The sequence below is a fragment of the Nelumbo lutea genome, chromosome 6, assembly GCF_056320005.1.
Source record: "Nelumbo lutea isolate HS-2025 chromosome 6, American lotus-T2T, whole genome shotgun sequence".
Classification (NCBI taxonomy): domain Eukaryota; kingdom Viridiplantae; phylum Streptophyta; class Magnoliopsida; order Proteales; family Nelumbonaceae; genus Nelumbo; species Nelumbo lutea.
Window position 1 is genome coordinate 10,918,046 of NC_142689.1, and position 15,630 is coordinate 10,933,675.

At 37.0% G+C, this 15,630-nt stretch overlaps 1 protein-coding gene across 3 annotated transcripts; it reads left to right on the top strand.

Annotated features, from left to right (window-relative positions):
* The first annotated feature begins 4,450 nt into the window (after positions 1-4,450).
* On the top strand, positions 4,451-15,383 carry LOC148847302 (polyadenylation and cleavage factor homolog 4-like). Of its 3 annotated transcripts, none has more exons than XR_016101158.1 (7): positions 4,515-5,215; positions 7,332-7,433; positions 7,840-8,100; positions 11,050-11,508; positions 12,288-14,216; positions 14,841-15,035; positions 15,153-15,383. XR_016101158.1 is itself a non-coding variant. In XM_088951618.1 (6 exons), the coding sequence occupies exons 1-6, from the start codon at positions 4,820-4,822 to the stop codon at positions 14,853-14,855; spliced, it is 3,162 nt and encodes a 1,053-aa protein (XP_088807744.1). In that variant the 5' UTR covers positions 4,451-4,819; the 3' UTR covers positions 14,856-15,383. The 3 variants fall into 3 exon arrangements, 1 of the variants encoding a protein (XP_088807744.1); XR_016101159.1 differs by having other exon boundaries at positions 15,162-15,383; XM_088951618.1 differs by having other exon boundaries at positions 4,451-5,215; positions 14,841-15,383.
* Positions 15,384-15,630: the final 247 nt, after the last annotated feature.

Below are 15,630 nucleotides of genomic sequence, written 5' to 3' on the forward strand. Positions count from 1 at the left end.
GTAGTTTAAATCAAAATGGCAACCTACCTCTTGATTTAAGTTATCACGGTATAATCCAATCGATTGTCAGTCCATAAACAAATATCCTTGTCATTTCACATGATGTTAAGTGGCTTGTCAAAAGGTAAATTATTATATAGGAAAAAAACTTGTGTAAGGTAAATGCTTTAATTAAAAGTTTATTGGAAAAATATCTAATTAAAATAAATAAAAATATATGGATAATGATATATTTAATTTAATAAAATAAAACAATAAATAAGTAAATACATAATCAAGGCCATTAGGGGATAGCGTGAGAGGGAGATATGACTTTTGTCATTGTATTTTTGTTTTATATAGTGGAATAATTGTAAATAGTTAAGTAATAATTAATAAATAAATTTAGTAAATTAAATGAGATAAATAGACAATCAAATGAGAGTAAATATATATAAATATATACACGATCCTATGTCTTACTTTGCTAGCAATAATAATTTGATAGATTATTAAATAATTTAGTAAAACAAATAAATAAAACTTTATGTATTATCAACACAAGATTGGTAAAAGCTATATCAAATTATTTAATTAATTAATTTAGCAGTGTTAATGGTTCATGCTGAAGTATCAAGCTACCAAGCCCATGAATAGTCTTAGCCCTGTTTGTGGCCTGGCTTGGCCTAAGACTCGTCTTGCATACCAGCCCAGGTCGCGGCATGGACCCATATGGGCTCGGGCTAAAATAAAATTTTTAGATGTTTTGAATTTATGTTAAGTTTTTCATTTTTTTTTTCAAAATTTTTACAAAACATTGCATAGCCTGGTTCGTGGTCTGGCCTGGCCTAAGACTTGGCCCACTGCATGGCACAAGTCCACACATTCTTGGACCGCACATTCTAATATTATATACAATAATTATATAATATACAATATAAAAACAATTGTATACATCGAAATTCATATAAAATAAAATTTTAAGATTTTTTTAATTAATTAATTTATTTTTTAATTTATATTAACTTTTTCATTAATTTTTTTCAAAATAAAATAAAAACATGGATTAGCCTAGTTTGTGGCTTGACTTGGCCCGCATACCAGCCCAACCCGTGACATGACATAAGCTTGTGCGGGCTTGGGCCAAGGGATGTGTTAGGTCGACCCCCTAAAGTATCCCAATGGAGGGAAACACAACCCGGCTTAGAACGACCCACATGGCATAGCCCAACATGGCCCAATTGATCACATTCAGTTAGACTTGTTCATGGGTCGGGCTGGGCTCGGGTCAGTCTTTCACTCTGTATTAATAGATTTTTCTAAGGTCCGAGCCCGAAATTTATCCCATGTTGTTACTACTGCTAAAGTGGCTGAATAGAGAAAGAGAGAGAGAGTGTGAGAGAAATTATAAAGAAAAAATAAAAAATGTATATATTAAATTATAAATATATATATATTTCAATAAATATTATATTATTTATATATTTTATATAATATATAAAATACATATTATGTATTTTATAAAATATATAATGCTGTAGGGTCGGGCCGGGTTGGGCTTTTTTGACAAATCCCGAGCCTGGCCCGTAATATAGTCGGGCTTACTGTGTTAGGCCTGAGGTCAGGCCCGCGGGCCTAATTACATGACCAAGCCCGACCGAGGTGCGGGCCGGGCCATTGGGCTACCCGGCCCATGAACAGGTCTACATTCAGTAAAAAAGGTTAATTCCATAAACTTGTAATTTCATGGAAAATAGTTTAGAAATAAGTAAAATAATTAAAAAGGAAAATCTTCAAGCTTGTTAGTAACCTCTTCAGCTTCAGCCATTAAGGAGCCCAAACCTCCTAAAAATCTTATTTTACTAATGACAAAGCAATAAATTTTGCAAATCAGCCACAATCAAACAACCTCCAACAAGAAAACTTGATGCTCAAAATAATAAAACCAGGAACTTTGGATCTCTCGTTTCATTCAAATTGGAATTCAATGCCATTAATATTCCATGCACCTTTCATGTTTAACATCAATTATGTTCTCGTTCTATAAACAATGGACAACATAACTAAGCAAACTGATGATAGTGGATTTGGCCCTCTAATGACATCATGACACATGGCATCTCAGAACAATTGGATGATATCCCGACACCATATAGGCGACGACTTGTCTTAGCCAAAATGATAGAGCCTGACTTGATGATAACAGAGAAAGGGATAGATAAGGGAAATAAGAAGTGAGTGGTAACAGGAATTGAGGAAAGAGGATGACTCTTAATTTTGGTATCGAGTTTCAACTTTGATTTTGGTATCGAGTTTCAACTTTGGAAGAAGCAAATAAAGAAAAGAATGGCAATGATATATTCTTCCTTGCGATGAATAATGGTAGAGATTAATCATACCTTTCGATGGAAAGCTTTGCGTCCTCCACAACCTGGAGAGATGAAGTCGACAATAAGACTGAGAGAGTCGATGTTCTTTTGGGGTTTTTCTTTTCTTGAGATGATAGATTTCGAACATGGCTCCTCTTTGAGTCATCTGGGGTTGATTGGGTGTTTTGTTGAGTTTAAAACGAGGTTATTTAAGTAATATTGTATGTAAAACAATTTACAAAAGGCTGAAATTGGTATATAGAAAAATTTGATGCATCAGCTTAAGGTTTTCCGTCTAAATCAGTGATGGAAGGGAGGTTTTTGATGAATTTTTTAAAAATTCAAGAGAGGTATTTATTACAATGAAAACATAAGGAAGTTCTTATGATTATCATAAACTTCAGGGGGGGTTCTATTTTGCCCTAAAAAATAAATTAGGGCCTACAGCCACATCACATAGGTCCTGCAAAGTGCAAACAATAATATTTACAAACAGCAGCAAGCCCAACCATAGACTCTATCTAATGCTGGATAGACTACTATTAGAATTCTAGAAGCAATTCATGAATTATTTGATCCTTCATGTTTTAGATAAATTGATCCTCAACTCTCTCTCACTCACGCGTGCGCCAAACAAAACATAACCTTAGGTTGTGATTGATTTGACAAGAATATAAGAAAAAGACACAAAAAGTTGAGGAAAAGTCCTTAAAAGATTTTCATTTTTTTTTGTAAGATATGTTTTATCACCATTTTCTTAGAAAATAGCATAATGTTATCGCCACATTGGCGCCATGTCATATAATCACTGCAAACAATTATTTTTGTTTGTTTGTTTTCTACCAAACAGAAGATGACATTACTTAAGCAAAAAGTGCTGAATTAACATTACGTGACATCGTTTGTTTGTTTGTTTGTTTTTTTTTTTTCGAAAAACAACCATGGTACCAAATATTTCCTTAATGCATGTCTAGCAAGCTCAATTTGGTGGAATCTCTAACTCATTGCAGTAGAGAATTGGGATAAAAACCACTATGTGTTTGTGTTATGTTGAAGTGGGGGTATTCCACTATATAGATGGATACAAACACAATACAATTAATTAATCATGTCAATTTTTTAAATATAAATACAACTTAGTTGTTACACAGTCACACAAATAACCCATATAACTCGAATTGACATGATTAACCTATTTTTGTTTATACTAAATAATACCTATAACCTAAGTTAACATGATTAACCTGTTTTAAATTAAATAATAAATATTAAAAAATCCATTAATTAAACAAAATCATAAAAACTATTCAATATCATCCTTGTATACCCTAATAATATTTCATTTAAATTTATATAATTTAATACACTTCGAATCATAGTATGAGTCTTTTTTGAGCTAGATGGGTTAATTTGAAATTAACACGTTTATTAATCACATTAAATGGATTAATACAATTTTGACGTCGACACAATTAATTACTTTCATCCCTAACCCCCCTTGTATCATGTTATGGGGTAGACGTGTATCAAATACTGTCAACCCTAACCCCTATTGTTTAGTCCCACGAAGCAGAGGAAAAGTGTATCACATTGGAATTTGCGTCGACATCTTACAGCCAGAGCGGCCCACCCGTGTCTCACATGACATTCAACCGTGTATTAGAAACATCTCTTGTCATCCAAATGCGTGGTGAGATGCGCGCCATACTATGCCCTGAATTAAACGAAGTAAATTTTGTAGAGCCACTGCAGTACATATAAGGCCATGATATTTTGCTTTACTCTGTCGTAGCGCTGGTAAATGGTAAACGATCTTTGATAGACTAGTGTGAGTTCTATGCGTACGTAATACTGGCGTATTCATTTCACTGATTAGGTAGAGTTAGCTTAGTTCCCCGTTAGAAAAATACCCGTATCAAACGCCGATGTATCTATGGTAAGCACAAATGTACAAAACCTGGACCAATTACGAGTGAACACGTCAATGATTCATATAAATGGGATCCACGTGTGCATATGAAATACTGACGTGTTCACTCATAATTGGTTATTTGGCCAGTTTGGCACACTTTATTCATACCACATCCGGATTCGCATCAAACAGGCTTCATCTACGCTCACGGCCCACGCGCTATCTTTATATTCTTTATTTATCTTTCCCATCTCCATTGCAAATTCTTTGGAATCGAAATGACCCTTAACTCCTCTCCAATTTACGAAACTCAACCACGCGGGCGCCAACTCTCCTCCTGTATCGTTAACCATCTGTCCCATTTGATTTCTCGTAAAGCCATTTAGGGTTAGGGTTTTCAGGGTCTGAGATTTCTGAAATCCGTTCCGATCGGATTTTGTCAGCTCTTAATTTTAATTTTTGAATGTTTTGATTTTTACGTTCTTTAATGTCTCTGTAACATAAAGAGGATTAGGGTTAGGGTTTTGAATTTTTTTTCTTGTTTTGGTCTGTATTGGATATGGAAATGGAGAGCACGCGTAGATCCATTGATAGGTCTAGAGAGCCAGGTTTGAAGAAACCTAGATTGGCGGAAGAGGCCGAACGGGACAGGAGTTCGAACGGGGTAGTCGATCGTGAACGACCATTTCCGCAGAGAGTTTCTTCCGTTTCCGGTGCCGGAGCTGGACCGTTGCTCTCAAGGTTTAGAACGAACGAGAGGGAGAGAGATGATTCTGTTCGAGGGGCATATCAGCAACAACAGCAGCTTCAAGAACTTGTTAGTCAGTACAAGAACGCTCTTGCAGAGCTCACCTTCAACTCGAAACCAATCATCACTAACCTGACTATTATTGCCGGGGAGAACCTACATGCTGCAAAGGGGATCGCTGCCACTGTCTGTGCGAATATTCTTGAGGTGAACCGGTTAACGCCGTTCTTCCTTACTGTCTCGACTGTAACTGTTTATGTGCTGAATTCCGAATCATCTTCCGGTTCTGGTGCCTGGCATTGTTTGAGTTGTAATATATCATCGAAAAGAAGGAATTCATAATTTAGATTAGTGGAATACTAGACTGTAACTGAATTGTCGAGGTTCAGATCAATGTTTTTTAACTCGTCATCTGACCGGAAAATGAAACTCCAAAAATCTATTAGTAATGGTACTGGAAGGTTGATTACTCATTAGCCTCTTTTTTGTTCCTAAGTAGATGTATATGGCTAACACGTGGCAAGAATTGTCAGCAGGATTCATTACTTGCATGGGGGTTTTCATGTGATCTACAACATTTCACAATCTGTTACGAGGCCATGACAATAATAATGGATTAATGATTAAGGGTTGAGCATATAAGCAATAAACATCATAAGATGTACTGAATTGTGTTTGTTGCCATGGTTAAATAACATTGTCTCTTTGTAGTCTTCTTCTAAAATTTGGATTAGGCCTTTGGCCTCAAGATCATTCTTTTTGTTGTTATTTTACTTAATCATTTTATGCACCCTAATTTGATAGAAAACATGACTCTTGATAGACCATAATGCTGGACAAAATTCATGTAGCTAGCCCCAAATAATTGAAGCTGAGTTGAATTGATCACTTTATACACCCTGCTTCTTGTCTGTATTATTAATAACCATTAATTGAAAACAATTACTTTTTTCTTCTTTTTCTGTTTGATATGTTGAACTAAATAAGAGGGGAAATGGAATATCTATGTTTTCATACTCTGATAAACCACAGGAGATTAGCTGGATCAACATCATCATCAATTCATCATCATCATCATCTAAGCCTTATCCCACTATTCAGCTACATGGATCCTGTTTTCCATTCTGTTCTGTTTAGTGCCATATCCATTGAGGAGTTTAGCTGGATGCTTTCTTGTATTTAGTAAGCATATAACCCTGTGGTTAGAGTTGGATTTGAAATTTATTACCTTATAGTGAACATATTTTTCATCTGGATTATATCTTGTTCTGGTGAGAAATATTGATCTTTAAAACCCTTGTAGTTTCAGTGGTGCTTAGGGCAAGTACTACTTTTTTGGGTGGCTAAATTCGGTAATTGTTTCTGAGTGAACTTTGCCCTCACAATTGTGGGCATATGTTCTTGAATGATTTTTGTTTTCAAGGTCTCTGCCTTCATTATGTAGTGGATGGCCTTTTAACATTCAGCATCCTCGTGGTCAGAAGACTGGAAACTGTGTCAAAGTTCTGGCAGGTGCAGAGCTTGACTTATATCCATGCACCTGAACAAATGAGTACATGGTATGTATTGGAGCATCAAGGTCTTGTAGGTGGTATGATGACATCGTTTTCCAGCTTGCTCTTGGCTTCCGTTCTCTTTTCATTGTTTAGTGTCCACCATATTATTTGGAACATTAGGTTCATGAACACTACTACTGTCTTTCTATAGAACTATGGTTGTGAGAATCATAATTTTTAAGTTAATTATAGAGTTCCATTTTGTGTTTATGTTGGGTCTACTAAAAATCGGCTAATTTGACTTGAGATTAATTGGAGGTATCTGATTTAGAAAATTTGACTATTCCACAATCAATATGCATAAACAAATTTCTGTCTTGTTGTTTCTTAGATAACATGTGTTGAAAAGCTGTTTTTCCTCCAATGTTGAAGATCTTGAACATACTCCTTGTTTGCACATTTTCCTTATTGTTATTGTTTTTCTTTTGTTCTCATTTCTTGCTGTCAAATCATGTATCTGTTACTAAGATTTAGATCTCACGTTCAGTGAAAGCCCAAGTTGTTGATCTGGCTAAATGTTGATGGCCTTCACCATGTCTTTACCATCACCCCATGTTTCTGATATTTGATTGATGTATTTAATCTTGTCTGAGATTTTTTGTTTTGATTTAGTTTAGAACCATGTTATAGGTTTTCTCTTAATTTAGTTGTTTTGAATTTCTTCATTCTATGAAGGCATCCTATATTTCATGAGTAATTTGTATGACATAAATTCTTTGGGGGAGTTTAGTAATGTTGTGTTTTATATGACTGCAAATAATTTGCAGGTTCCTAGCGAGCAAAAGTTGCCTTCTCTCTACCTTTTAGATAGTATTGTAAAGAATATTGCAAGAGATTACATAAAGTACTTCGCTGCAAGATTACCTGAGGTTAGAATTTTCCATCTTCCTGTCATTTAGAATGGCTTGTGGAGTAATTGGTGAAAATTTTATTTGGTTTACATGGTTTTTCTGTTTTATCACTGCTCTAATTTTCATTAATCAGAAAAATATTGGAGAAAATATGCCATTTATTTCAGTTGGGTTCCATAGCCATAATTTTTTATTTCTATTTTTCATATTTTGTGAACTCTGTAACTGATAGGCATTCACACTTCAGCTACTGGGTTTCTTAAAGTCTTAGTTAATTGCAGTTTATTCCCCTTGCATGTCAATGGATTTTTCTAATCTTCATTTTATTATGATGTTTCTTAATTTTTCTAAGCTGCTATACATTGTGCTATTTATTGTTATAGCTACAAACCAGTGTTTATTTTATTTTTATTTTTTTTTCTAGGTATTTTGCAAGGCTTATAGACAAGTTGACTCCTCAATTCATCCTGGTATGAGGCATTTATTTGGGACTTGGAAGGGGGTATTCCCCTCTGCAACCCTTCAAGTCATTGAAAAAGAACTAGGATTTCCACCAGCCATTAATGGTTCATCATCAGGAACCACTGCATCTAGGCCTGATTCTCAGTCACAACGCCCTCCACATAGCATTCATGTAAATCCTAAGTACCTAGAGGCGAGGCAGCGCCTTCAGCAATCAAGTAAGGTGAGTGCAGTTCTACTTTTAACTGATGTGATTTAGTCATGTTTTGCATACTGGGCACATTGCTATCATCCTGGGTATGCGTGATACAAGATACATGTCTTTGGTACCGCTTATTATTTTCTGATGTCATATTTAGTAGATAAAAGCTACCTATCCTTCATTATCTTATTATTCAAACAATGTCACGATATGGGTTTTGCACTAGGCTTTTAAGAGCAGTTTATGTCCGTGCTCCAGTGTATATAATTGTTACATTCCGTCATGTCTTGTAAGAATTCTTCTCCTTGATTTGTGGACTGGAAAAAGGAGTTTCTTTCAATAAAATACTTATAATGGGCAAGTAACAATATGGATCATGGTCATCAGGCATCTTTTATTTTATGTAAGAATACAATTAGAGCTAGAAAAAACCAACTTAATGGGATTCTACTCTAGTATGGGAAATACAACCAACCAACTTGCCAAGATTGATCTAGACATCAGTCATGACTTAATCATGTCATAGTTCTAGCTAAGTAACAATCTTCAAGGTGTGACTTTTAATTTTTTAAATGTTGGTTATAATGCTGATAGAGCCAAGCCAAGGTTGGCCCAACTTGGGCCCACTTAACATTTTTTTCATGTATTTCACATCATATAATATAAAGTTTTATAATTAATGAAATTTTTTATTATTTGATGATAGAGGCCCAAAGTGTGGTTTGACCTGGCTTAGGTTCCTATAGACCTGGGCCTGGACTTATATTTTAGGCATGGAATTTGGGCTGATTTGGGCTTGTGGTTGGGCTATAACCCTTATCATAAGTGCTGAGCTTGGCTTGGGCCTAACCTGACCCATGGTCACCCTTACTCTTGTCTCTTGATCAATTTGGCCTTTTGTTTTGGAGCATGTCACAAGTGTTGATCTTGATCACTTCCCTATAGAAAGCTCTAATCGTTGGAGGCACCGGTCTCTAAACTTCTTTCGAGACCCATCAACCAGAAGCTATAGCAGTAGCAAGTGGCAGTGGGCCTTTTAATCTGATGGTCCAGATCTATTCTATTGATAAAATGGCCTGACCCATGTTGAACTGGTGAAATCATCACCCTGGAAGAAAACTGGATCAGTCACATCTTTCTTCCACTTAAGTGGTGGAAGGGGATTCAAAGGGGGTGGTGGGTTTATTTAAAATCATCGCTGGACTCAATTTTTTTTTTCCTCCTGCCTGTTAATAGGAGAAGAAAAAAGCTGTGAAAAGACAATTATAAAAAAAAGCGCTGTGAAAAGGTGACTCTCCACATCTGCTGGCTGTATCAACCTGGATTGAAAATAAGAAAGGAAATGCTTCTAAAATACAAGCGATACAAGAACAAGAGGTTAATTGGTCATAAATAGACTTTTACTGCTTGTTGTACAAAAGTAGCATCAATGTGGTGATAGATAGAAACGAAATAAACCCCCTTTACTGAAAACATCATAGTTGTTGATTTTCTTATGCATTACTTCCAAAAATAAAGCCTTACTTTTAGGGAATCAACCTATCCTAGATATTTTTAGCTTTGAAAACAATAAGAGGGCTTAACAGAAGGAGAGAGCTTGAAGGGAGCACAAAACTACAAAAGAAACCATGGGGATTTGTCCACCATTATAGTCACCATGATTTGTGCGGTAGCAATGATTATTGTCAAATCTAATCTAACCCTTCTCCCCTTAATCCCCTTCCCTGGTATTTTGTTGGTGAGGCGCACCTAATACTAAGCCCCAAACTCAATCAGGTTATATGGTTGATACTTCTTGCGCTAATTAGTTTGTTTATGTAAGTACTCTTAACAACATCGTTCGGTCTTAACTGTAAATTCTGATTCTTGGATTTTGGTGAATACTACCAAAAGGAAAAAGAACCTTATATTGTAACTCAAAAAAACTGTTTTTTCCATTGGCTTAGTTATAAATTTTTCAATTTCCCTCCTTCCTATTGATTCCTTTTTTTATATGTATAAATAAAAGAATAAATATGTGTATTGATCCACTTGAACTGGTTTGAACTGTGGTGCTAGGCTGGTCTCCAACTCTGGCAAGTCATGCTCAAGTTATATGGGTTGTTGAGCAATTCTTGCAGAAGGGTTGGGTGACTAGGGTCTATTTGGTTTCTGACACTGCCATATAGTAATTCTTTGGGATGAGTTGTCATTTGAAGTGTCTACTGACATTACATTAATATGATTTTATTATCATTGCAAGTTGCAACATAATTCAGTTTCATTGCACACCCAGTGAACTAATAATCTATGGAGCTGTACTAGTGCAGTGTATTAAAGGCGGTTTTGGGAGTGCTTATTTGATGGAAAAGCACTTATTTCAAACAGGCACAGTATAGGTATTTTCAAAATGATGTGGTGAGCCAAGACAGGCCAGAAAGAAAATAAGCATTTAATAATAAGCCCAAAATTTGGGCTTCTCGAATAAACACTTATTCGGGCTTATTTCCCAAATGCAAATAAACACTTATTGGTGTGGTCCCGACCCAAAATAAGTGTTTATTTTTAAGCATTCCCAAACTTAGCCTAATTTGGATTGTTCTAACTGATCCAAAAAAACAGATTGTTTTTTTTTTTCTTTTTTGTGTTCTTATGAGACTTCATTGGTTTGCTGAATTTTTCATATTTACTTTTTCTCTCTATATTGCTATCTGTGTGTGTGTGTGTGACTAGTAATTAATTCAGTCAACCAAATCTTGCATCATAACTTTCTTGAATGTTTGCTTGGATTTATGTAATGAAAGCAATAGGAACACCTAGTGACAATACCAAGTGCACGGCTATATCTTCTCAGGATATGGAGAGGCTGGAAGAATAGCCTGGGTAGTAGTGAAGGCCATTAATAGATTTCATGTTAAGATGCATTATTGTTATTATGTGTATATGCTTTTTATCCATTTTAATTGAGTTGTAACAAGATAAATTCTGCAGAATGTTCCGCGTCCTCAGAAGGAAGCATTGAGTGAGCCTGTTCATGAGAAGAGCAGTACAGCAGGATTTGGGAATTATGAATATCGTTCTGATATTTCAAGAAGCTCCAGTTTGGGAGTTGGAAGAGCTAGCGAGAGAGTTACTGAACGAGAGGGACCTGGTAAGCCTTGGTTTGGAGTTGGTGGCAATGTTACAGATGCAATTATTGGCCCAAGGAATGGATTTGGAACCCAACATGGGTTCCAAAACTACCCACCACCCAGATCTGCCCAGCCTGTTGTGCAGATGCAACAAGCACAAAGCATTGCAAGTAGAAACAGCAGAGGGGTGTCTAGGAATTGGAAAAACTCAGAGGAAGAAGAATATGTTTGGGATGATATGAACTCCAGATTGGCTGATCATGGGGCTCTGGATAGCTCAAGGAGAGATGGTTTGACACCTGATGATGCAGAAAATCTGGTAAGCATATGCTTGAAGCAAGCTTTTGACATCTCACTGGAGATATATATTTGATATGTCTTCTTGCTGGAGAAGCCATTTGGGGGCAAAGGTGGATTTTAATTGCAAGCAATCTTGCTTGCTGATAAAAAAAAAAAAAAAGAAATGCAAGCAATCTTGCTTTTTTAAAGCCTAATGTTTTCAGATGGTTGAAGTCTAGAGTGACAATATATCCCTTTAGCTAAATGACATTGTGCACAACTTCTATGCATATGTTGCTTCTTTCATCAAGCTATTTTCTACATGTCCTATATTCTTCAGGTATGCATGTCCACCAAATGGGGAATGGGCTTCACACTTGAGTTAACAGTATCCATTATTATGTTGAAAGCATATGATGGCTTTAGCATAGTTAATCACCATCAAAAGAAAAAAAAAAAGGAGTGAAGTTAACTGGTGCAAGATCATTCCAAGTCTGAAGAAGAAATAGTGAACAAGAATTCTTATTGCTTGACATTTGAAGATGTCCCACTTTGGCCAACATATTTATTGTTTACCATGCATGCCTTGTCAGGTTATCATGATAGGTTGAGAACTTGCACTTTCACTTGTGTCATCTTTGGGGCATGTATTTTTTCCTGCACACATACTTATTATGAATGCAGGCTCTGTATTTTGCATGTAAATAAATACTCTTTGGTCATTGTTAATGATTTAAAGAAAGCCTTTTTTCAGTCAAGAATATGACTATCTTATAATTTCAGGTTATCTAGCTCTGCTGACATAAATTTACTGTGCAGGATGTTGATGACCACCTATCACAAACTCGGAGTGAACATGAATTTGGGTCAAGGATTACAAGAGAAACTTCAACAGATATACCTGTAACAGAGAGAGGAAAATCTGGATTTGGGCATCGGACATCTTCAGGGTGGCCATTAGAAGAGCCACTTCTGATTTCAGGCAAATCAGGACAGCTTGCATCTTTTGCCAGAACAGGTCTTCGAGTGCCATCTCTTGTTGGAGCTCCAAGCACTGGATCTTTGACAAATGCAGGATCAGGATCCACTGGAATATTGGGGCAACAATGGCATAAGCCTCTCAGACCAGCTTCCCCATCTGGACAGTTGTCCATGCACCAGCGTCCTCACTCACCTTCATCTTCAGCAGTCCATCAGCATCAACAAGCACAGGATATGACTGATCAGCCCGGTCCCCAATCATCACAACCTCCAGGATCATTGAACCGGATACCTCAAATTTCAGTTTCTCAAGATTCTTTTCCAATATTGCCTCAAAATCAGATCCATTCAGGTCCTTTGCAGAATTTGCAGTCAAATCATTCACAGCTCCCTCAGCATTTACAGACATCATCTTCCTCAGTTCGCTTGCCCCAATTAAGGCATGGTCCTTTCTCTCATCAGCAGCCTCAGTCTGAACAAAACCAATCTCAACTATCTGGTCAAACCCAGAAGTCACTTTCTCAAGCCTCAATTTCTGGAATGCCACAAGCAGTAGGTTTGTCTGCTTCAGGCCATTCTAATAATCCTGCTACAGAGACCTCGGGAGAAACAAGTACAAGTAGTTTGTTGGCTGCAATTATGAAGAGTGGCCTACTTTCAAAGGTTTCAGCAACTAGTAGCCTTCCCAACCTGAATTCTCAGGATTCAGCGGTGCAGCCTTCTAATTTGAATATCCAGCCCCCTTTGCCAAGTGGACCACCTCCTTTCCAGCTTACGTCCTCTGCACCTACTTCTGTATCAGGTCTGGCTTCTCATGTTAGTGCATCATCTCTAACAGCAACTGCCCAGAGAGCATCTGGACTACCTCCTCTTCCACCTGGTCCTCCACCGTCCTCTTCTGCTTTAGGTAGTACTTCTCTGCAGACATCAAGCATGGCCAATGCTGTCCCAAACCCATTGTCAAACCTTTTGAGCTCATTAGTTGCAAAGGGCTTGATATCTACATCATCAACGGAGTCACCAACTCTGACCACAACCCAAGTTTCAAGCCGGCTTCAGAATCAGAGCCCCAGTCCGGTGACTAGTAGCTCCATGTTGGTTTCTTCAGGTCCCATTTCGTCAACCGTTCCTACAACCTCCAGGAGTGAGGTAAATTTATCAGAACCTGTGGTGAAAAGCCCAAATGCCTTGTCTCAAGTCTCTACAACACAGACAGAGGATCTTATAGGCACTGAGTTTAAACCAGAAATTATTCGGGAATCACATCCTTCAGTGATCAATGGCCTCTTTAATGACACTCCTCATTGTTGTGATGTATGTGGCCTTAGACTTAAACTGCAAGAACAACTTAATAGACACATGGAGTGGCATTCTTCAAAGAAACTTGAATCAAGTGATTGTGCAATTTCGAGGAGATGGTATGCAAGTGTGGCTGACTGGGTTGCTGGGAATGCGGGATTTCCATCTGGACCTACAATTATTACTACTGTTGAAGAGGCAGTGAAGATATCAGAGGAAGGTGAACCAATGATCCCTGCTGATGAAAGCCAGTGTATATGTGCATTATGTGGGGAACTTTTTGAAGACTTTTACAGTTATGAAAGAGATGAATGGATGTTCAAGGGAGCTGTTTATATGACAATCCCAGTGAGGGAAGGCGAGATAGGAACTACTGATAAGTGTGCTGCCCAAGGTCCTATTGTGCATTGCAAGTGTATATCACACAGTTCAGTTTATGAATTGGGACTCTCTGCGCATATTAAAATGGTAAGGAACTTAGTATTTCTGTTCTTCAAATAGTGAGAAATTATGGATGTGTATAGCCTTTGTCTTGACAGAGCTGTACCATATGCTTAGAAACCATTACTGATCAGAGAGGAGTGAACTGGCATTTGATGTGTCCAGATTTCTTAGGCACTAGTTTAACCTTGTTGGATGGTACCAACCATCTTTATCTAGACATTCTTCTGGGTATTTGTTATGTTACTTTTGTTCTGCAGAAGAATGCTTGTAGCAATTTATTTCTGGTGAGGCCACACAAACGGTGGGTCCAGGGCCTGAGCATATTTATCATGGTATGGGTAGGTTGGTAATCAAGGTTAAACATAAAGTGAGCTTGTATTAACTCTAAAATCCAGTCTGTAACTAGAGGCCTATGTGTAAAACCAAGATTTATTTATTTATTTTTATTCTAGATGAATTCCTCCTATTCAGAGTGCCTCTGGTGGGCATGATAAGATTATTATTATTATTATTATTATCTCCTTTTGTTATGCTATTGAGGTTGGCAGCTTTTGTTATGGCAAAGGTTTCTAAACATAAATATGGTTGTTCCAAATGATATACTGCATTCCGGTACCTCATGCTATGGTGGGTTCTCTTATTTTGCAGGAGATAGATGGATGATGCTCTGAAGGGAAGAATGCGAACCATTTCTTGTAATATGGGTACAATCAATAAAAGCTGACGTGGATTGCCCAGGTTTTTATACTTGTAACAGCTTATATGTGCATGATAATTGTCATGCTGTTGGTGTGTGCCTGAAATTGCTCCACTGGGGGGGGGGGGGAAGATTCGCTCCCACTTGTATGTTTTCTTTTTCTCCTCATATTTTCAAAATTAAAATATATAAATCCAACAAGGTTTGCACCTCAGGTTTCTTCACTAATGTTGCTTTTGTATTCCTTCTTGTTTCTGTTTAAGTTTTGGCAGTTTCAGTGTCTGATGCTATCAACCAAAAAGAGGGCATTTCGCAATCATTTATGCACTTATATTTGAAATACCCACTAAGATGGCAGAAGTATCACTGTATCAGTAAATACTAACAGAACTTAATGGGTGCGTGTTTCAGTTTTGGCTTTGTAAAGAATGTTTTATCAACCTATTTCTATGGTAGCAATAAATAAATCCGTTTATTCATTAATTTTCTATTAATTTATCCCATCCTGGTTTCGAGACTGTTGGTACCTTTCCGTCTTTCTCGTACTCCATTGATCTTGTGGAGGGTTTTATTTCAGTTTATGGGTATTGGTTCCTGATATATCTTGTATACATTCTCGCGTTCTTTTAAATCAGCATTTCCATGAGTCAAAGGGCAAAAGCTCTGAGTCAGAATCTATGTTAAGGACTTGGTGCCTTTGTGGCTGTGGTGGCACGTGGCAGATACTAATTGCCCCCACCA

What these genes read in the sequence shown, in the direction of transcription:
- LOC148847302 (XM_088951618.1), top strand. Translation starts at nt 4,820, where the DNA reads ATGGAAATGGAGAGCACGCGTAGATCCATTGATAGGTCTAGAGAGCCA. An exon ending in TCGCTGCAAGATTACCTGAG is followed by an intron (nt 7,434 to 7,839) that starts GTTAGAATTTTC and finishes TTTTTTTTCTAG; the next exon opens with GTATTTTGCAAGGCTTATAG. An exon ending in CTGATGATGCAGAAAATCTG is followed by an intron (nt 11,509 to 12,287) that starts GTAAGCATATGC and finishes TTTACTGTGCAG; the next exon opens with GATGTTGATGACCACCTATC.